This window comes from Rhipicephalus sanguineus, chromosome 4 (genome assembly GCF_013339695.2).
Source record: "Rhipicephalus sanguineus isolate Rsan-2018 chromosome 4, BIME_Rsan_1.4, whole genome shotgun sequence".
NCBI lineage: Eukaryota > Metazoa > Arthropoda > Arachnida > Ixodida > Ixodidae > Rhipicephalus > Rhipicephalus sanguineus.
The window spans coordinates 176,757,767-176,780,356 of NC_051179.1; the positions used below are offsets into that span (position 1 = coordinate 176,757,767).

The window sequence follows — 22,590 nt, forward strand, 5'->3', positions numbered from 1 at the left end:
GTGAAGTGGTGGGAACGCTGCTACAATTCCTCCAACGTGCTACATTTAGTTGAAGCTTCTACATCCATGCTACAAATGACAGAAACTGCTCTAACGTTACTCCAATATGCAGCCATTAACATTCTGTTAAACAGTAAAAACAGCCTTGCGCAAACTCGGAGGCTACAAGCAAGATAACTTGTGCTCCATGCCAGATAGCGGTTATCACCACCCTATGTAAAGTGTGCCATTACTTCGGCCTTTCTCAAGGTAGAAGTGATGCTATGAGAAACTTCCCGTGATATTCAGATTCAGTGTGCACTCGTGCATAGTTCTGTGCATTGCACGACAACATTTTTACTGCCATTTGTAGTTTCTACGTATGGCTCCCAAAGGTTCGCAAAGTACAATTAACTCTGGACATTTGTACCACTGCCGTAGCCTTCGTGCAAGCCCAGCAACAGCCAGTACTGTGACAGCTTTGTTCAAAGCTGGCACATTTTTTTCTTTTGCACCATCTTTCATACGTTATATCCGAAAAAACTAGCAGCACCTCGTGCAGAAGTCACCATTATGATTTGGTTAAACAGAAGTTTTGTGAACTTATTCGGAAGAAGAAACCATCGAAAAAAAAAACAACAGACAGCTAAGAAGAACAACCAGACAGGACAAGCACTGAACTTAAAACTAAGTGTTTACTGAGGAAAGCCAGCACACCCACACATGAACCAGCAGCGCATGTGTAATCAGGCTATCTCAGCAGTGTCAAACTGCACACCTTACACTAGAGAGAGAGAGAGAAAGGTTAAGTGTAAGGCAGGGAAGTTAACCAGAAGTTTTTCGGTTTGCTACTTTGCACTGGGGAAGGGGTAAGGGGGATAGAAAAGTAAGGAAGGAAAAAGGAGGAAAAAAGAACGCACACACACTCAAGCACGGGAGCATCATAGTCGTTGAGCAAGTGGTGACCTTACGCTAAAAAACCATAAAACGTACCAGAGTGGTACAAACAGCACATTGTTCTGAAACACCAAAATATCAATGTTATGTGCACCAGTATTGTGACAGCTTTGTTCCTGGTTGGCGCATTTTCTGTTCCGCACCATCTTGCTTGTCTTGGAAGGTACTAGCAACACCTCATGCAGCAGTCACCACTATGCATTGGTTAAAACAGAATTCTTGTGAGTTTGTTTTATCGGAGAGAGCACCTGCTCAACATTACATGGAGTCGGTAGTGGTGCTGCAGTTGCGTGTGACTAGCTTTGAAAAAGTAATCAGCTATTTAAATTCAAAAATTGTTTGAGAGCAAGCAGTCCTTTCAGTAAACACACTTTTTCTTTGTGGCGAAAACATGGAATTTTCTCTTAAGCATGATAAGGGTAGCTACTTTCTATTCTGTGATATCCCAAAACCAGCAGCAACACCGCGCTTCTCACTTATAGTGATTGCTTGGACGATAACGGAAAGGGCCTCACATTCATTACTACCATGATTGTCCACTAGCATACCGGTTGCCACACTCTGCAATGCAGCACACAATTAAAAAAGGTGTGTCTGTCAGCAAAAAACTGCATGCACGCTAGTTTAACCGTTTCACCACAGACACCTGCAGTAGCTTCAATTAACTTAATTAGGGAACAATCTGAAATATGTGATTCATTAAAATAGCGGATATTTCAACACACTCATCTGCCGTTTATTGAAATCGCAAATATGTTTCCTTATACTTAGGTTGAAATTTGGTGTTCTATGAACATGTCGTGAGAAGATTAGTAGTCCATTATACATGCCGAGTTGTAACTGTATTTTTTCTGTTACATTCCTGCAGCCCTAACGAACAGTAAATAAAAACGCACATTTTTTTTTCATACGTTAGGCATACCAGTAGTGCTTGAGCAACTAGGTATACTAGTGACATATTCTTAGTGATACGAATTTCTGCTAATACGAATATTTTTCGTGACCCTACAAGATTCGCATCATCGAGATTCTACTGTAGTCTACCCACATATAGTATGCTAAAATGAGTAAACAAATACTGAGTGCATTAGTGTGGTTCGCTGGAGATTCATATCGCACATGCTGCTGCATCACACTACCACAGCTGTTCAGTTCTATATTTCCTACCAAATTAAAGTGCTCCTGTTTGTATTGCCTTGTGTATACATAGAGCTTGTCTTTAAGAAAAAGTAACTAGTTTTGTTAAATTAGTTACTGAAGAAGTAGTCACCCAGTTTCAATACTCACATATTTAGTTGATCAAGGGCTTTCTAACGGTCAAGCCTGACTGATGCCAAGGGTAAAATTATGTTTGGATGTACTCTGTTGCTTGTGCTCGTTTAAGAATCGTCTGTGTGCTGTTGTAGATGGTTCCATTCCTCCCAATCAGTAACCAAAAAACTGCGTGCTTTGAATATTACCATAAGGTCATTGCAACAGCCTCCTCTTAAAAATCATTTGTCATTTCACATTTTTGTTGCAGCCTAATCCATTATGAGCTTGGCATTGTGATGGTAATGTGGCAATGTCTAGACTGCTGCTCCAGATTGGTGAAATGTGTAAAACAAACTTTCTGCAAAATTAGTCGGTTGAAATTGGGAAGCGCATCATTGATTTCTTGCAACGTTGATATTTCAATCATCAAAGTGAAGAAATTGTGCTTGTCTTTCGAGGCACTAATTCACAATAGCTATTTCTTAATGCATACTTTTGTTTTTACATATGTGTCTGTGCTGAGAAGAACAGTTTTCCAGATAAGTTACCGCAATGTTAGGTAGTGGCACTTTGATTTAACACTGGAAGATGTAAACAATGATCTGTAAACTCGAACCCTGTCTGGTGAATCAGTGACTTTGTATTTCCTGGTATCATTATGCTTTCATTGACGCAGTATAGAGACATTAGTGGGGAATGTCTAAACTGTGGTAGTAATATAAAGAAACAGTTACTTTTGTCAGCACATCAATGTACTTGTATTTCTGACCACCAAAAATGCGATGCCACTGTAACTCTTACAACTGTTTATTTTTCTTAGCGTTCTTCACATTTTCTAAATTGCTTCATTGTAACATCTTTCACTCATATTTTATTTCATATGGTTCATGTGTTGGAACATGAAGTGGGTCTTTGCTGTGCAGTGTTTTATGAATATTTGTATACAAAAAAAAAAGTACAGTAAGTAGTTCAGTGGCTTAGTGTTTATTGTTTGCACGTACAGACATTTGACTCTTTAGACATAGCACCAGTATGGCATGTAAATCAAATTTCATTTTTTGGCACCTGCTGTTGGCATGTATTAACCATAGTATTCATGTGCAGCAAGATGGTAATTTTCGTGAAATATGTTGGGTCGGTGCACTATTGCCATAAGAGTAGCTACGGTTTGGGTGAGACCAGGTGATCATCTACGTCACTCACATGTAGAGCAACCATTGTGTATTTTCTGTTGTTGCAATCCAGTTCTCCATGGCACATAATTTGCATTGCCTTTTTTGCTCTCGATGGCTTTGCAGGTTCCTTGTTTGTTGACTCACTGGAGCAGTCTTCTTCACTGGCATCTGTAGAAGGTCAACGGCATTCCTGCGAACAGGGCAGCTGTGTGACCCCAAAGAAGTCAACTATGAACGGACACCTTCGGAAACATATGGACAAGCCCAGCTTACAATGCCACTTGTGTCCAGCTGCATTCGTTCACAATTCCAAGCTCTTGGCTCATGTACGCACCCACACAGGACAGCGCCCTTTTTCCTGTGGCCACTGTAATGCATCATTTGTGATGAAAAGCCATCTCGTAGAGCACATTCGCATTCACACTGGAGAGCGTCCCTTCTCCTGTGTGCGCTGCAATGCATCGTTTTCGCGGAAAGTCACCCTCAATGACCACATGCGCACTCACACAGGAGAGCGTCCCTTTTCCTGTGTTCACTGCAATGCATCCTTTTCGCGGAAATGCCACCTCGTAAGACACAGCCGTACAGACACAGAACAGCATCCCTTTTCCTGTGTTCGCTGCAATGCATCGTTTGTGATGAAAACCCACCTTGTTGAGCATATGCGCATTCACACTGGAGAGCATCCCTTTTCTTGTGTCCACTGCAATGCATCCTTTTCGCAGAAAGACTCGCTCAATGATCACATGCGCACTCACACAGGAGAGCATCCCTTTTCCTGTGTGCACTGCCATGCATCCTTTTCACGGAAAGACAAACTGAATGAGCACATGCGCACTCATATAGAAGAGCGTCGCTTTCCGTGTGTCCACTGCAATGTATCGTGTGGGACGAAAGCCCGCCTTGTTGCGCACATGCGCATTCACACCGGAGAGCGTCCCTTTTCCTGTGTCCACTGCAATGCATCCTTTACGCGGAAAGACAAACTCAATGAGCACATGCGCACTCACACAGGAGAGCGTCCGTACTTTTGTGTCCACTGCAATGCATCCTTTTCACGAAAAGGCTCCCTTAATGACCACATGCGCATTCACACAGGAGAGCGTCCCTTTTTCTGTGTCGTGTGCAATGCATCCTTTTCGCGGAAAGACTCTCTCAATGAGCACATGCGTACTCACACAGGAGAGCGTCCTTTTTCTTGTGTCCACTGCGATGCATGCTTTTCGCGGAAAGACAAACTCAATGACCACATGCGCACTCACACAGGAGAGCGTCCATTTTCCTGTGTCCACTGCAATGCATCCTTCTTGCAGAAAAGCCACCTCGTGAGACACAGTCGTATGCACACAGGAGAGCGTCCCTTTTTCTGTGTCCACTGCAATGCATCATTTATGATGAAAGCCCATCTTGTTCACCATATGCGCATTCACACAGGAGAGCGTCCCTTTTCCTGTGTACAGTGTGATGCATCCTTCGTGAACAAATCCAACCTCAATAGACATATCCATACTCACACAGAAGAGCGTCCCTTTTCCTGTGTCCACTGCAATGCATCATTTGTGATGGAACGCTACCTCGTTCAGCACATGAGTACTCACACAAAAGAGCGTTCCTTCTCCTGTGCTCACTGCAGTGCATCCTTTTCGCGGAGAAATGGCCTTGTCATGCACATCCGTACTCACACCGGACAGCGTCCCTACTCCTGTGTCCACTGCAATGCATCTTTTTCACGAAAATACAAACTCACGGACCACATGTCCCGTGATCATAAAAAGGAGAAGCCATAAATGAGTTTGGGGCCTAAAGACTTCCTTTGAAGGGACGGCCTTGCAGGGACGACGAAGTTTGTTGATTGAGCTCACTAGCTGAAGAGACAGTGAGCTTGGTTAAGGTGAGCAAAGATGCTTGGTTTGCCAACTCCCTAGCGATAATGGCACTTAGGAACAGTAGGGAAGAGAAGTAAAAGGGAGTAGGAACTGGAGGCCAGCTTTTTTTAGGTTTTTGGTTTTATTTCGAGTGCAGCTGGAAATAAAATGGGCAGAGAAGGTACCCCAGCCTGGCTTACAATGTTGCGGGTACTAACGTTATTTCACTTTCGTTTCCCCTTTCGCCAGCGATGTTGAGCCAATGTTCCTTATGGGTTGCAGAAATAAATGTGTTATTCTAAATCACTGCTACTTGAGTATTGATACGAATGAGCACCACGAGGGCATAACTCTCCTTCAGAAAAAGCTAGTTAGTGTCCACAGGCACTGGGAATCATACCTTGTGCATCCCACTTTGGAAGCAGACCCTCTGAACACTTTATCATAGCTGGATTATTAGTAGAGAATGCAATGGTGGAAGGGGAGCAGGTTAAATGTTAAAGAAATGACTTTCTTTTTCTTTGAATTTTTGAAGCGTCCTCTTTGCGTGTATTTTTAGATCTCAAGTGTTGAGATATCAAGTGATGCTATTTCTGTGCTGCGTTGTGTAGATGTGCACCATGGAAATCTATAAAGAAATTTAGAGTTCATTTGGTTCACGCTCAGGATACGAAATTAGAAAACTTAGACTACACCACTTTATAACCTTAAGGGTGTTTTATCGCGTCTATCACTAATGCCCTTACACTCTAGAATAAAAGTGTTTTCACGAATCGAAACATCAATATCAAAGGAGGCTTGCAATTGTCTAAGCGCCCTGATCCCTGCAAAACAAAAGAATAATTCAAGGCTAGCATTTTGAGAACATCCACTTACACCTGCAACGAAGGATATAAAATTGCATGTACACATACAGACATACACACCAATATAGCAATGTAAAGTGCAACTAGTCTGTTTGTGCTACACAGCCATGTACCAATCTGCCATAAAGAGATCGATATGTCACGTGGTTTATTCACGTACAAACGTGAAGGAACGATGAGGAACGTCGAGGGTCCAAAATCCAAGCAAGCGCAAGCTCGGGTCGCGTGGCTACCACTCACGATGTGGCTTGCTTTCTTGGCTGCTTCGTCGTCGTCTCGTACTCTTCACTACATTGGCCCCTAGTGAATAGCGGAGCCATCCTGGCGACCTAAGGCGTTGTCAGTATAGCGGGGTCGTAATAGGGCTTCAGGCGGCTGACATGGACGATTTCCCGACCACGTCGACGTAAATCGTGGGATGCTGTCAGAGGCTCAACCTCATAATTGACAGGAGACGTGCGAGAAAGAATGCGGTAGGGCCCCTGATATCGGGCACGCAATTTCGAGGAAAGGCCAGGAGTGCTCGATGGGATCCAGAGCCAAACGAGGTCACCAGTCGTGAAAGTAGAGAGAGGTCGGTCGGTGTCGTGCCGTAGCTTTTGGTGGCCTTGGTCCTCGGTGGTCAGCGAACGGGCTAATTGTCTGCAATCTTCGGCGTATCTGGCAACGTCAGAAATCGCAGTATATTCAGACGAGTCCGGCGTATAGGGAAGCATAGTGTCCAGCGTGCAGGACGGGTCGCGTCCGTATAAAAGAAAGAAAGGTGAGAAACCGGTGGTCGCGTGCGTTGCGGTGTTGTACGCGTACGTGACGAACGGCAGGACGGTGTCCCAGTTGGTCTGGTCTGATGCCGTGTACATTGTCAACATATCACCGAGTGTGCGATTAAATCGTTCCGTGAGGCCATTTGTCTGCGGATGATATGCGGTGGTCATTCGATGAACGATGCTGCACTGGACGAGCAAGGCCTGAATAGCGTCAGACAGGAAAACACGCCCTCTGTCGCTCAAAAGTTCACGGGGAGCGCCGTGGCGAAGGACAAAGTTGCGTAAGATAAAAAACGCAACCTCTCTTGCGGTAGCCGTTGGAAGTGCTGCAGTCTCTGCGTAACGGGTGAGGTGGTCCACGCCAACAATGATCCACCGATTCCTAGAGGAAGTCGGGGGAAGCGGGCCATATAAGTCGATGCCGACGCGGTCGAATGGACGTCCCGGACAAGGTACAGGCTGAAGTGGACCGGCTGGGCGTTGAGGTGGAGCTTTACGCTGCTGACAAGCAGTACAAGCACGTACGTACTTGCGCACGAACGTGTACATGCCGCGCCAGTAGTATCGCTGACGCAAGCGGTTGTAAGTCTTCAGAGCGCCAGCGTGAGCGCTTTGCAGGTCGTTGTGAAAAGCAGTGCAGACTTCTGTGCGCATGTGGCGCGGGATCACTAGCAACCACCTCCGACCGTCAGGTGCGTAATTACGCCGATAGAGGAGGCCGTCGCGGAGTGCGAAATGCGTGGCTTGACGACGGAGAGTTCTTGACGCTGGATGAACCAATGAACCAGTCAGAAAGTCGACGAGTTCGGAGATCCACGCATCCTTGCGTTGCTCCGACGGCATGTCTGCGAAGTCAAGGGGCGTCAAGACAGCTGACGTGGCTGACGGCGAAGCTGTGTCAGGCGGTAACGGTGAGCGGGATAGCGCATCAGCGTCCGAGTGCTTCCGGCCGGATCTGTACACAACACGAATGTCGTATTCCTGCAGCCGAAGCGCCCAACGACCGAGGCGGCCTGAAGGATCTTTCAGAGATGAGAGCCAACAGAGCGCGTGATGGTCCGTGACTACTTCGAAGGGGCGGCCATAAAGGTACGGACGGAACTTGGTCAAAGCCCAGATTATGGCGAGGCACTCTTTTTCAGTGACTGAGTAGTTGCACTCCGCTTTCTTCAGGGTTCGACTCGCGTAAGCAACAACGTACTCGTCGTATCCTGGTTTCCGTTGAGCCAGTACAGCACCAAGACCGACACCGCTGGCGTCAGTATGGACCTCCGTGCATTAGGGTCAAAGTGACGGAGTATCGGAGGTGACGTTAATAAGCGCCGTAGCGTCATGAAAGCTTCATCGCACTCTGGTGACCAAGCCGACAGGCCGTTAGAGGCTGTCAGTAGGTTGGTAAGAGGTGCGATGATAGAAGCGAAGTCGCGCACAAATCGACGAAAATATGAGCACAGCCCAATAAAGCTTCGGAGCGTCTTGATGGAATTGGGCTTGGGGTACTCGGCCACGGCACGAAGTTTAGCGGGATCCGGAAGAACGCCTTCCTTGCAGACGACGTGACCTAGTATGGTGAGTTGGCGCGCAGCAAAATGGCACTTCTTGATGTTAAGTTGAAGGCCAGCAGAGGCGAGGCACGTGAGAATAGCGTGAAGACGAACAAGATGAGTCGGAAAATCGCGGGAAAATACAACAATGTCGTCAAGGTAGCACAGGCAGGTATTCCACTTGTGGCCACGAAGGATGTTATCCATCATTCGTTCGAAGGTAGCTGGGGCGTTGCAGAGTCCGAAGGGCATCACCTTGAACTCATAAAGCCCATCGGGAGTAACGAACGCAGTCTTCGGGCGGTCAGGGTCAGCGAGTGGAACTTGCCAATAGCCCGATCGTAAATCCAAGGACGAGAAATATTCTGCTCCTTGCAAGCAATCGAGGGCATCGTCGATGCGTGGCAATGGGTATACATCCTTCTTATTCAGGCGGCGGTAGTCGACGCAGAATCTGATAGAGCCATCCTTTTTGCGCACAAGCACGACAGGGGACGTCCAGGGGCTCTCAGATGGCTGAATGACTCCGCGCGTGAGCATATCATCGACTTGTTCATTGATAACACGGCGCTCTTCCGCCGAAACGCGATATGGTCGTTGGCGTAAAGGAGCATGACCACCGGTGTCGATGTGGTGCGTGACGCTCGTTGTGCGACCCAGAGATGGCTGACGCGCAGTCGAAGGATGAGCGGAACTCTTCTAGAAGGGCCAATAGTTCGCGTCGATGGTCCAATGATAGATCCGGGGACACAGAAGGGTGAAAAATGTCTGACTTCGGAGGTGCCGCAACAGGGGCTGTCATGGCATTCAGTTGGTGGTGAAGTGGGGCTTCAGCGAACTCCAGAAAGCGAAGCAGGTCAACGGCATGTATGCTTCCCAAACATTCCCCGCGAAGTAGACGAACGGGCGAGGTGCGCAAGTTGGCAATCAGCATGATGGTAGCGCCGGATTCGACGGTGAGTACGGCAAACGGCAGTCGTAGGGCGTGGCGGCGGAGAAACAGCTCTGACGGGGCGAACAGGACAGCGCCGTCAGGAGCGGCCGGACAAGTCAAGGCGACAAGGGTGGACGTGTTTGGGGCTACGTCAGCGTCGGCAGCAATGACAAGTTACATGCGTCAGATATGGTAGGCCCCGAAACAGAAGATTGCAGCGGCGTAAGGGCGACTTCTGCTCGGGCGCAATCTATGATGGCGCGATGACGTGAAAGGAAGTCCCAGCCGAGGATAACGTCGTGAGAGCAGGACGGCAGCACGAAAAACTCAATGACGTAAAGTTCGCCTTGAATATTAACGCGCGCGGTGCACACGGCTGAAGGTGCTATGAACTGCGAGTTCGCAGTGCGGAGCATGAGTCCTGAGAGCGACGTGGTCACTTTTTTTAACTGGCGGCAGAGGCTCTCGCAGATTACGGAAACGGCGGCCCCGGTATCAATTAGCGCTTGGGCCGTGGTCCCTTCAACATTGACGTCGATAACGTTTTGCGGTGAAAAAGACGGAGGCCTTGGGCAGTTCGCTTCGCATGCAGTTCTTGCCTCCGGAACTGCAGCGATCAGTTTCCCTCTTGCGCAGCAGGTCGGCGACGCATAGGTGACAGGGAGCGTCGTCGAGGGGACGGTGACCGGTGGGTGTCGTTGGGTCGTTGATCACGGGCATACTCCGGTGGCGACCGGGACGACGAGGCGACCGGCCTGCCGTCGGCGTCGAAGTGAGGAGGGGCGTAGTTTGGGGGCGACCTGGACGACGACGCAACTGGCATGCCCACGGCGTCGAATGTTGGAGGAACCAGGCGACAATGGCGAGCGACGTGGCCGGCGAGGCCACAGGAGAAACAGATGCGCCGATTGTCCGGGGTTCGCCACGCGTCGGAGCGGCGGAAAGACGGAGCCGAGGGGTTTGGGATGGGCGGCGACGAAGCATACGCGGATGTTGGCAAGGCACGGGGCGGCGTAAGTGGCCGAGGTGGAGCGTAAGGCATAGATTGGTGATACGCGGTGGTCGCCAAGGCATGGGACGGCGTCAGTGGTCGAGGTGGAGCAGAGGGCATAGGCTGTTGAGGGGGCCGCGCAGCAACGGCGGCGTAGGTAAGCGGCGCAGTGACGGGCGGTTGTTGGAACATGGGTGGGAGAGCCTCAGCAACTTGCGTCCGAATGGCTTGTTGAATGCCCGGAGCCAGAGGATGCGCCGGCTCGTGAGTGAGCGGCAGTAAGGACAGCTGGCGTGCGACTTCTTCACGGATGAAGTCTTTGATCGTGGGCTGGAGAGTCGGCTGAGTGGCCGGAGGGACAGCTAGCTGCAAGCTGGAGAGCGTGTCGGGGGTCGGGAGGGCCTGACGGGCGATCGCGCGCTGCCTGCGCAATTCGTCGAAACTCTGACAGAGGGAAACTAGCGCAGCGACTGTGGTGGGATTCCGCGCGAGCAGCAGCTGGAAGGCGCCGTCCTCGATGCCCTTCAAGATGTGGTTGATTTTGGCCTCCTCAGGCATAGCGGGGTCGACGCGGGTGCACAGATGGAGGACATCCTCGATGTAACCCGTGTAGGTCTCACCCGGTTGTTGTGCACGCTGACGCAAGCGCTGCTCGGCGAGAAGCTTGCGAGCCGCAGGCCGTCCAAAGACGTCCTTGATAGCAGTCTTGAAAGCTGACCAAGATGGAAGCTCGGCCTCGTGGTTGTGATACCACAGTTGGGCTATGTCGGCAAGGTAGAATTGCACATACCCAAGCTTCATTGGATCGTCCCATCTGTTGCTGGCGCCGACTTTGTCATACCTCGACAGCCACTCGTCCACGTCCGATTCACCGGAGCCCGAGATGGGGGGGGGTCCCGCTGAGGATACACGGCGCCACAAGTGACGTGGACAGCCGAAGGGCCAGGCTGGGAAGGAGTCTCGGTGGCCATGTTGGTATCACGAAGGGGGGGAAGCTTACGGGAGCGAAGATCCAGGGTCGTAGGGGAAACCCACGTACCTCCACCAAATGTCACGTGGTTTATTCACGTACAAACGTGATGGAACGATGAGGAACGTCGAGGAACGTCGAGGGTCCAAAATCCAAGCAAGCGCAAGCTCGGGTTGCGTGGCTACCACTCACGATGTGGCTTGCTTTCTTGGCTGCTTCGTCGTCGTCTCGTACTCTTCACTACAGATAAATCAAGTCTACATTATGATTCATTGTTCTTTAACAACGAAAAGTTCACCTATGTTGAGGCATCAGATTCAGTTATACAATCAGGCTGACAATGAAGCAGCACTGCCATACTGAAAGCGCTGCTTGGGAATGCAGAAGCATTACAAATAAGGTTGATGACCTTGCTCACCTTATTAACATGACTAATCTTTCTGATGTACTTGGACCTGAGTCATGGTTGAACAGCTAAAATCGTGACAGCGAAATCTTTCCCTTAAATTGTACGTCTTATTGGAGAGATTGGGATAGACACAGCGAAGGTGCCTTCCCAATAGTGAAAGAAATTTATGCTAAAATGTTACAAATTCATGTGGAAACAAACAAATCAATGTCATTGAAGTTGCGTTTCCAAAATTGAAGGACTGTGCTATTTGTTTCTTTTTATGGGCCACCAGGTAGCGAAGTTAAAGTAATGAACGACTTCGATGAGAAAATGAGGTTAGTAATGTAATACTTGGAGGTGATTTTATTCTAAAAAGAGACAGGGCGTGCAAACACGGACACAAGAAAGTGGTCAGGACACCAACAACGCCGTTTGTGGTGTCCTGACCTCTTTCTTGTGTCCGTGTTTGCATGCCCTGTCTCTTTTTAGAATGAATACTTACCAACTAGCTCAGCTCTCTGTTATTCTAAGGTGATTTTAACCTGCCTGAAATCCATTGGACTCAAGAACATACTAAGTTCCTCATTAATAGTGGTTAGCAAAAGGAATTGTTCAAGATGTGTAGCTGTTTCTCGCTCATCAACTTGTTCTGCAACCTACAAGAGGAAATAATGTGCTTGATTTATTGCTTGCTGGTTTGCCTCGCGAGGACCAGCACACGTGTAGAAGTGATCGTAGCACTGTGCTTTGCGAGCTCAACTTGCGCAATGTTAAAGTTACAGATACCGGAGCAAGATGGGTACATAGCTAAAACCACACAAATCCTTTTACAATAACAGAAGCACCTAACCGTTATGACATTTTTGAGGTTGTCAGATACATTTGATTTAGAAGGTATGTGCGTGAGGTTTAAAACAAACTGTTCGAATTACGTAACCAACATGTGCCTTCACTGCTGGTGACAGTCCGACGAAGCATAATAATATTTGGGGTTTTACGTCTCAAAACCACGATATGATTATGACGGACACTGTAGTGGAGGGCTCTAGAAATTCCAACCAGTTGGTGTTCTTTAACGTGCACCTAAATCTTAGTTCATAGGCCTCTAGCATTTCACCTCCCATCGAAAGGTGGCCGCCGTGGCCGGAATTTTATCCCTCGACCTTCGGGTTAGCAGTCGAACGCCATAATGATTAGACCATCACGGTGGGTAGCCCGACGCAGCAAATGTAAGCCTTGGTTTACAAGGGACATGCAAAAATTAATTGTGTGAAACAGAATGCATACAACAAAGTAAAAAAAAAGGACGTGAGGGAGAGGCAAAAGAAACAGCTCTACTAACATGAAACCTGTGGAGGGGCGAAGCATGCAGTGTGCGCCGGTGTTTCCCCTCTGCCAAATCACTGCTAATGGGCAATGAGACAGGAGAAAGATTAGACAGAGAGACCCGCAGTCCGCTTCTAGTTGATGTGCACGCTGCGAATCTATTGTTGGTTGAGATTGTTGACATTGCAGGTCAAGATCCAGTGCCTATATACAGTAAAACCTCGGTAATTTGTACTCGGTTAATTGGAAATCCCGGATAATTTGTATTATCTGCGCGGTCCTAAATTTTTACATGTAAATTTAACCGGATAATTGGTGCGGCCAGTCTGCCACTTCCCGGTTAATTGGCACACTGGGCCGCGACTTCCGAGATATGCAAAGGGTGTTGCGAATCTCAGAGGCTGTAACTAAAATTTACGCATACAAATGCATTAAATGCATACAATAAAGTAAAAAAAAAGACGTGAGGGAGAGGCAAAAGAAATAGCTCTACTATAACGTGAAACCTGTGGAGGGGCAAAGCATGCAGTGTTCGCCGGTGTTTCCCATAGGAAAATCACTACTAATGGGCAATGAGAGACAGAAGAAAGATTAGACGCAGAGACCCGCAGTCCAGTTTTAGCTAACGTGCACACTGCGAATCTATTGTTCAACTACACACAAGAGAAATCTCCTAGCGGCACTACATTGCAGGTCAGGAGCCAGTGCCTATATATATGGGGTGGACGGTGAACGGTTGTGTAGCGCGAGCAGTCGGTTTATTCAAGAATCTCGCCAGCAGACGCTGCCAGCGTCAGCGTTGTCTTTCGCGGGCAAGGGCGCGTTCTCATTCCTTGCGAGCTGGTAGTTCAGCATTCATCGTAGAAAGAGCGTTTCCATAGTCAACGTGCGCCGTTCGTTCTCTCTTGCCACACAGCGAGCGCTGAGGCAGTGGCGCCATCTCTAGCGCTCATGCAAATGGACAGGACACAACAATGTAAGCAAGCGAATGGGTCACGACAATACACGCGGCGACAGCAGACGACGCACCCGCCGACAAGTCAAGACCCTAAGGCGCTTCGCCCCTAATATTGCAAGTACTTGCGGCTAATATGAGTGATGCCACACGAAACGCTAAAGCTGTTTACATTGAAACTCTAGATTTAGAATTAAAGAGCGCCAGAAAAATTGTGGCAAATCTTCAAAAAAAAAAAGATGATCTAACAATACTGAATATTGATGAAAACGGCACGTTTTAGTCAGAAAGATGAACGCTTTACCTTGTTCTTAAATGAATATTTTCTACTCATGCACAAACGCTAGCGAATATTCCTAAAAAACTTTGTTTCTATGGAAAAGGATGTGTTTAGTCTGCATTGAAGCAAAGCCTTTTTTTTAAAAGTTACTCTTTAAAAGCTGGTGGCCCAGATGAAATACTGAATGCTTTCTTGTCATCACGTGCACACTTAGTTGGAAAATATTTTTGTGTTTTTTGCTTAATTATCAGACAAGGGTCGTCTACCTCTTGATGGGAAAAAGGCAAACGTCACAAATCTGGGCCGCAAAGCTTCATTTTGTCATTGATTAGTACAAAATGCAAAGTGCTAGAACATGCTAGCATAATTAAAAAGAATAATGAGAACTATCTGTTAAACAGATTGGATGGCTTCAGCATCCAATCTTCGTGTGTCATGCAACTTACAGAATTCACTCGTGACCTGGCAAATGCATTGAACAAAGACAGTACAATTGATTGTATATTTCATAATTTCAAGAAAGCCCTTGATGTGGTGCACATTAATTTATTAATTGAAAGCTTTTCATGGTATGGTATTGAGAGTACTGTAAATTATTGGATACAGAATAATCTTCAGTTTAGGCACCTGGGGGTTGTCATTAATGGAGAAAAAGTGGGTGAGGCTGACGTAACGTCAGGAGTACCGCAAGGGTCAATACTTGGCCTATTCCTCTTTTTGATTTATGGGAGTAAGTTTTAGTATTTTTTTGCACATGTTCACAGATAAGTATGCATAGTATAGTATAGAGTTTTTAATGACCCAAATGATTGTACACCTTTGCAGTGTGACATACTGGTTTACACAGTGGTGTCCAACATGGCACATGAACCTTAATGTAAAAAAAAACAGTGCATATGTTTTTCTAGAAGAAAGGTGACACAGTTTCAGTCTAATTATTACATAAATTGAATGCAGCTATTGACTGTGTGTATTTCACCACTGATTTATCATGGACAGGACATGTTCATCACGTTCTGTCAAAGCATCTCGCGTCCTAGGTTATATTAAAAGGAACGCTAAGCAGTTTCCAGTGAAAGCAGTGACTCTAAACTATCTTTCCATTGTACGATACTACTTGAATACACTAGTGCGGATTGGGATCCCTGGACCCAAATAAACTTACACGAGCTGGAAAGAATACCGAGTAGTGCTGTGGAGTTTGGAAATTATTCAAGAAAGTGCAGTGTAACTGTGGCAAAAAAAATGTGGGTGTGACACACTGCAAAAATATTTATTTCATGAATTGAATAATTTCCATGATATCTACCTTTCAAGAGACATTGATTACACAAAGTATGTGCATGAGCCTGACTATGTGTCTGCAAGAGTGTATCACAAACTAAAAGCGAGGGAAACATTTTGTATAACTAACACGTTTAGTAAGTCATTTTTCCTTAATACAATTGCAGTTAGGAATTGGATACGAAGTGATATTGTGAATATAACTTCAAAGGATTTGTTTGTCAGTCTGTCCATGATGTACTAGTATAGGTATAAACATATTGTGCTGTTTTGTTCTGTGTAACCTGTACATGTTTTTTTTTTCTTTTTGTAATTGCTCCCCACTATACCACCAATGAATGCGCCGTGGTTGCTTTCGTAAGTAAGTAAACTGGTATATATAACCCTGGTATCTTGACCAGGCGTTCAGTGCCGGTGAGGATATCATGCACTGTTATGCTTAAGTAAACAAACATACATTCACAGAAAACGTGGAAGTTTGTGGAGCACTTTTAGGCAGCTTTACAACAGACAGACATATTAGTTTAAACTTTCATAATCATCCATTTATTAGCTGGCACTCGATTGTATGGGCCACAGGTGTTTTTGCAACTTGTAACACCTCTTGCTCCTCTGACGAAGGAAAAGCGCATTAGATCATAATATATCAAAATTCTATGGCAAAAAGGTGTTCTGTGTGCTTAAATGCCTCTAGAGGTGCAACCTTTTCTGTGTGCTTAAACCACTTTGTAGGTGCAACCTTAATGAAAACCAGCAGATAATGAAGCCCAGGAAGTATGGGGGACATAGATGTGAAGAAAATTTCTTGGCATCTGTATGACGTCCTTCAGCCTTGTGACGCACATGTGAACGCCCCGTTACAAAGGGGACGCTGATAGCATCCATCCATCAATCGAGCGCAGGTTAACCACCATTACCACCATGAAACGGGCATACACCACTACATGCATGCACCCCTTAATTGTAGGTTCGGTGTTTAGGTGACGTTTTTGTATCATGAGGCACTGGCTGGACACAGTGACAATGCTAGATTGACCTAGAATACTGGGAGAGTGTCAAAAGCGGTGGCTCCCGCGTGGGCCTTCTCGTGGTGAACTGCCGCGCCAGAACCGTGGGCTTTGTGCGCTCGAGAAGTGCGCTTCCGGAAAGCGAGGGGCGTCTGCTACGCGCTGTAGTTTTTAAATGCGAATCCATTTCTTGGTCGGGCTATGTCAGGCGTCTGTCGGTGTCCGCGCGCCGGCAGGTGTTCTCTCTCTCCGCTCTCACTCCCTCTCCCGTAGCAACAGCTGCGGGCGCGCGCGCTTATCCTCGGCCCTAGCAACCGGAGCAGGTGGTGCGGGCGGAGTAGCGGAGAGTGAGTGGAGAGGAGGAGCGCGCTCTGACGTGTGAGGGCGCTCGCATCGCGGGAGCTCGGCGGAGCTCCCGCGTGTGTGGAGAGTGTAGGAGAGGGTATGTGCAGTTCTTGGCCGCCCCTTCTCTCGCCGTTAGCTCTCTCTCCTCCCTGCGCCCCACTCTCCCGTCCACTCGCTCGCACGTATATATAAATGGAGTGAAGCGATTACTACGCCGTGTACTATCGGAGCAAGAAATGCATTCGCGTTTCCTCACGATTCCCTTCGCGAAGGTGGGGGCATTTTTTTGCATTGCGTTTTCACGCAAGGCGCTTGAAGTCTATTGAACTTCAATAATGTGGTGCGGCATGGGGCTTACCCATTTTCAAACGGTGTCTTAGTGCTTGGGCAGCAAGGGAATGCAGAAACTCACGTGTCAAGCGGCATTCGCGCGGCATAGTTCCGGTGCTAGAGTTGGCTAACTGTGCGTGCGCAGAAACGTGAAAAATGAACCCGCACGAGGGAAGAACGAAAACAAACTGATTCGTATGGGTAAGCAAGCAATAGCACCATGCATGCAAGAATTACGAGTCACGAACAAAAAGTATATCACTCACGCAGTCAGCTGAAATACCACTACGAGCTTTTCTCTCACACTCGCCACTGGTTTAGAGCCATAGATCTTTGTTGGAGCATTTGTTAGTCTCGGGTAGCACTTTATCATGGACAGACTTTATATGGACAGAGCATGGTTAGAAGGGACATAGTTTTTTCGGACAGCGCAGAAGCGGGCAATCAAAAAAAGACCACACAACACAGGCGCTCGGCGCCTTTGTTGTGTGGTCTATTCTCAGTGTCCCGTTTGTGCACTGTTTGAAAAACTATGTGTAGTACCAACAAGCCCGCTAAACCACCACTTTACAAGATAAGAAGGCGTAAGGGAAACAAAAGAAAGAGCAGAGACAGCCGTGCCGCCGCAATGTGTTGGCTTATATCGCTTCTGAGATGGCGTACAGCAACAAGGTTCACCATGCGCGAAGCTTATCACTGATGCGCCAAACTGCGCCAAGATGTGAAACCTGCTACATCCTGCTACATCTCCGCTGTTCTGCACTAAAACTGCGCCAACTATAAGCACACTAGCGTAAAAACGCGCGCATCGCGCCGCCGGCGGCAAAACGCGACATTCCATTGCTGCCGCGCGGCAAAGTTTGCGTGCCGCGAGAGGAATGGGTTCGTGCGTCATTTTAAGCTGCACACCGCCCGACGCTTTTCGGGGAACCTGATCGGACGCAGAGTGATGGGAAGGGTCATTAAGCGCTGATCTGGCTTCCTCAGGCTTTTGGGGGCCGACATAATCCTCTCCGGACTGTTGTAAATTGGCGTGACCCCCCAAAAATGCACCTTGGTAGCAGCGGCTCGCCGCGAGCTGGTGTGGCCGCACCGCCGCAGCAACATAGAAATAAAATTTCAGTTGTTAGTACAGCGACGTCCTTGTCCGTCTTGTTTTTGCCCCTTTTATATGTTCCGCTACTCGAACCAACCCCTGTCACACGGACTGCCTTAACTGACTACGGTTACGGCCATAGGCGTGCGCAGGGTTCCCCATCAGGGGGGGGGGGGGGCAAATGTTCATCGCAGCGCCCCCTCACCCTACTAAATCAATGTATGGGGCAGATTTTGCGGCCCCCCCCCCCCCACCCTGCGCGCACGCCTATGGTTACGGCTAATCACACGTGCGGTTAGGGACGTAGCTACAGGGCAAACATAACAGCAGTTAGTCTCCTAACCGCGGTTATCGCAAACCGAGAAGCTGGCAAGATCGCGGACGAGCTTCGCACCAGCCGTGAACGGGCGCAGTTAACTGGGAGCTTCGTGTTGTTTGAGGGTTTTCACGGAACGCGACTGCACTCGGGGAGCGAAACTCGCGGAAAACTAGGTTCGCCGTGGAACGGCTAGCAACAAAGACTATTCCGTCCTCGGCGGGATTAGCAAAAAGATTATCGCTACACGTTTCTTGAGGGGAATTGCTTTTCGCATTGTTCGTGTCGCGCCGTCGCAGAGCCTCAGGTCGTTCCACTAAGTTCAATGACGACATCCTGAACAAGATGGACAAAAATGGTTACCAATAAGGCAGCGATGGCAGCGGATTTCGCATTGTCTGCAGTCAGACTATTAACTGCGAACTGCACGGTTTTGCAGCGATAAAGCGACATGTTCAAGCAAGAGGCACATTGAAGCCACGAAGCAGCACCGGAATTCAGCGGGTGTACTGAAAACTCCAAAGACCTACATGTCACACGTATTTGGACTTCTCGCAGTGTTCAGCTACGCTCTCAGGCGACCGCGTGGTTCGTGCAGAAACTCTCTTCATTCTGGGAATTACTATGAAAGAAATTCCTTTCTCTTGGGCAGATGCGGCCACATCTCTATTTCCGAGGCTGTTCACGGACTCCGAAATCGCTAAACAGTTTTCCTGAAAACGATCGAAAGCCTCCTACATAGTGCCTCCCGGAAAATCCGGGTGTATCCCGGATTTCGACCATTGGTTGGCAGAAAAATCTCCCGGAAATCGAAATTTCTGAGCGTGATCTAGCCACATAGACGAAAATTGCAACCCAGTCCGATCCTGGCTTTTTGCGAAGCCATAGTGAACCAATTTAGGAGGCGTTGATGTAAACGTAACCGACTGATACGAATTCGTGAAATTCCCCAGCCGAATTCCACTGTGTCGAATGGGCCGAAATTCGGGTGTTCCTAGCACTTATCCGCGTCGCGGCGGGTGATATGAACTTTGGTACCGAATCCGTTGAGCGACGGCCGAGAGTTGAATGCTGGAAGCTTCGGAAGTACGCGCGCGGCCAGCGCGCACACTTTCAGAACTCTGGTTGTCGTTTGCCACAACCGCTGTGGACGAAACCGCGGTCGCTTTTGACACGATCATGTATGGCGACGACGAAACTGATGGAACTCCGAAAGTGCACGCGCGTCCAACGCTCACCCGGTCAAAGCGACGCTGCTTTTCGCAAGCGCCTCGGACACAACCGCGGCAGATTTGATCATAGATAGCAACAAACGACGTGGTTTTGAAGGCACGTGCGTGGCCAGCGCACGCGGATTGAAAACGGAACTACCGTTTGCCGCAGCTGCCGCCCACCACGGTCGCTATCAACGCGATCATCGATAGCGACTACGAGCTCCGAAGGTACGCGGCTAACGCAGCGGTAGATTAAAGGCAATATAGTTGTAACAAAATGCACGAAACGAAGCCTTTCGGCGTTCGTGTCCATCTTCGGTTGTCACCATGGTGGAGCGGACTTTTGCACATAGTTTTCAGTTGGCCTCAAGCGAAGCTTTGACGCGCGCTTTCGCGGCAGCCAGCTGCGCCGTCCCTTTTGGTCCGTTCGCGTGTGTCCCAGAAAGGCGTATGCGAATTCTTTTGGCAGAAATAAATACCTGCGGCGAATGTGAAGCCGTGCACAGCACACGCTGTAAATAGTGGTAGGTGAGCGCGGCAGCGGTCCGTGTTCGTTAACAGTGGTTTGCTGCGCATGCGTGCACTCCGCGCGCATGCGCTGCGGCTCGACATGTCGCGCAAGTTGCCGGGAAGGCAGCGCCGCTTCTCGGCATAAACTCCTTTTACCTCGTGAGCAGCACAGAATAGAGCAGGGGGGGATAACAATGTACATACTCTAATTCTGAGCACTAGTTATGGTGCGCATGAAAGAATGGGACTGCGTATAGCAAACAGAGCGACTCCATAGCGCAGCATCAGGGCTCTATTCCGCTATCTGCGCGACGTAATGGTTTTCGGTAGAGTTACTGTATATATGCAGCAACTCTCGTTTTCGGCTACATTTAGGCGCAGTTTAAATATATAGTAATCCTATTAAAATGGCGAAAAGTATGCATATATTTGTGTACTGAAGTAACGTAGTACGGGGCGAGTTCGTATAGATTCATGTCGCCTGTCCTGTGTGTTCTTTACTGTGTCCTGTTTTCCTCGCGCTTCGATCCCCCTTCAGATTCGTATCACCGAGATTCTACTTTACGGTTGGAAATTGGAAACCCTACCTGCGTTGTTTTTTTGGCCACTCTAAGCCATTATAAGACCGCAACGCCAATGTTTACGCTTACGGGGCTGTTCGGTGACCGAATGGTGACCGAATGGTGGCGTCCTGCCGCGTGTGTTTTGCGCGCTCGTGAAAGTCGCTCTTACAGAAAGTTCGACAAAATGCCGTATGCATGTTGCCGGATGCCCGAATGGCGCATGCCACCATTGCAAGCCGCCGAGCGGCCGAGCAGTAAAGGCGGGCAACGTAGGGCACGGCAGCAGTGACGTGTGACTGATTTCAGGCGGGTGATTTGAAGTGCGCTATTGCGATGCGGACTACTAAAATGTGTTTTTATTTCAAAATAGGCATTTCCTTGGCACAAAAGTAGCACTACGAGGTTTCTGGACCGCTGTTTCAACAATCAACGTCGACTTAATCTTTGCCTTTAATGTCCCTTTAAGAAATGTACAATACTTGCGTTCGTAGTGCTGGTCTTGCACCGGTGCCTTTGGAGATGGAATGTTCCCGTTTTCGATGAATCGTACGCCAGGAGGGAGCTGCACAATTTGCACTGCACTTGTCCTAAAGGTGACAATGTTTTACTGTCTACAATTACAAGAACGTTCTGCCACACCGCACTTTTCCCGTCAGTTTTTTGTAGCAGCCGGTCCGTGTCGAAATGCATCGCCTAATGGAATCAGCGTTTGGCACGTTGCATGCCGCTCTATCCATTGTCGATGATGATCAGCAGGACGATGACAGCGCTTCACTATGATAATATGGGCGGTCTGCTGCGTCACGGCGCCGTCAATGGGCGAGCGCGGGTCGGCTGAGCGGCAGCTGTTTTGGGTGAGGGCGCCACTAGTACGGTACGCAAGGCAGACGCCGGTTCGTGTTACTATGTGGTCGCCTCAGGATTTATGCGTGTCCGTGTGCTTTTAGATACGAAGCATCTCTTGCTCGGGGGTATGTCCCGCGGCGTGGTAGTCCGCACTCACACTACGCATGCGCAACTCTCCTCCTTCCCTGTCTCCAACAGCTTCGGGTTACTCTCTCCACTTCTCTACCAGCACCTGCTTGCGCTTCTGCGTTCTCGCTTCTGCTCTCGCGGCGCATGCGCTACTCTCCTCCTCTAGTCTCCTCTCCTTCAAGTGGTAGAGCGCTGCGCGCGTTCAGTCCAGCGCTTGCTTCGGATTGACTTCTCTGAAATGTGGGCTCGACATGCCTAACTTCTTTCCTGCGCACCGCCGCGATGAGCGCCAGCGCATGCGCGTCCCCTCCCCCTCTCTCCTCTCCTACGCTTCCTCCCTCTCGCGCGCCTGTCGACCGCGTTCGAAATTCTTTACTGCGCAGCGCCGCGATGAGGGCCAGCGCATGCGCGTCCCCTCCCCCTCTCTCTCCTCTTCTACGCTGCCTCTCTCTCGCGCGCCTGTCGACCGCGTTCCCCGCTCGCCCTGTGAGAATTAACGGCCAGGATAGAGGGAAGACACGATGCGCGTAGCGTTCCTCTTCGCGTTCCACGACGCGAGGTCGGTAGCATGCCCAACGAACGCCAACGGAACGCGATCGTGCAAGTGCTCCGGCTTCGCATCGCCTCATGGTCCCCTTTAGCGGGATATGGTGTAATTTTTAAAGACGATAGTCTTTCTTGGGGAACTTAAACGCA

The 22,590-nt window shown here is 48.7% G+C and overlaps 1 protein-coding gene across 3 annotated transcripts in view; it reads left to right on the plus strand.

Annotated features, from left to right (window-relative positions):
- The window catches only part of LOC119390919 (gastrula zinc finger protein XlCGF8.2DB-like), a 76,814-nt gene that overhangs the window by 21,900 nt on the left and 32,324 nt on the right, over positions 1-22,590 (plus strand). Inside the window, exon 4 of one of the 3 annotated variants that reach the window (XM_037658627.2) lies at positions 3,489-5,533. The exons of the other annotated variants lie outside the window; for them this stretch is intronic. Coding sequence (XP_037514555.1) covers positions 3,489-5,152 — 1,664 coding nt within the window. The 3' untranslated portion in view covers positions 5,153-5,533. Of the gene's footprint in view, positions 1-3,488; positions 5,534-22,590 lie in introns of those variants that run through there. 3 annotated transcript variants of the gene reach the window in all.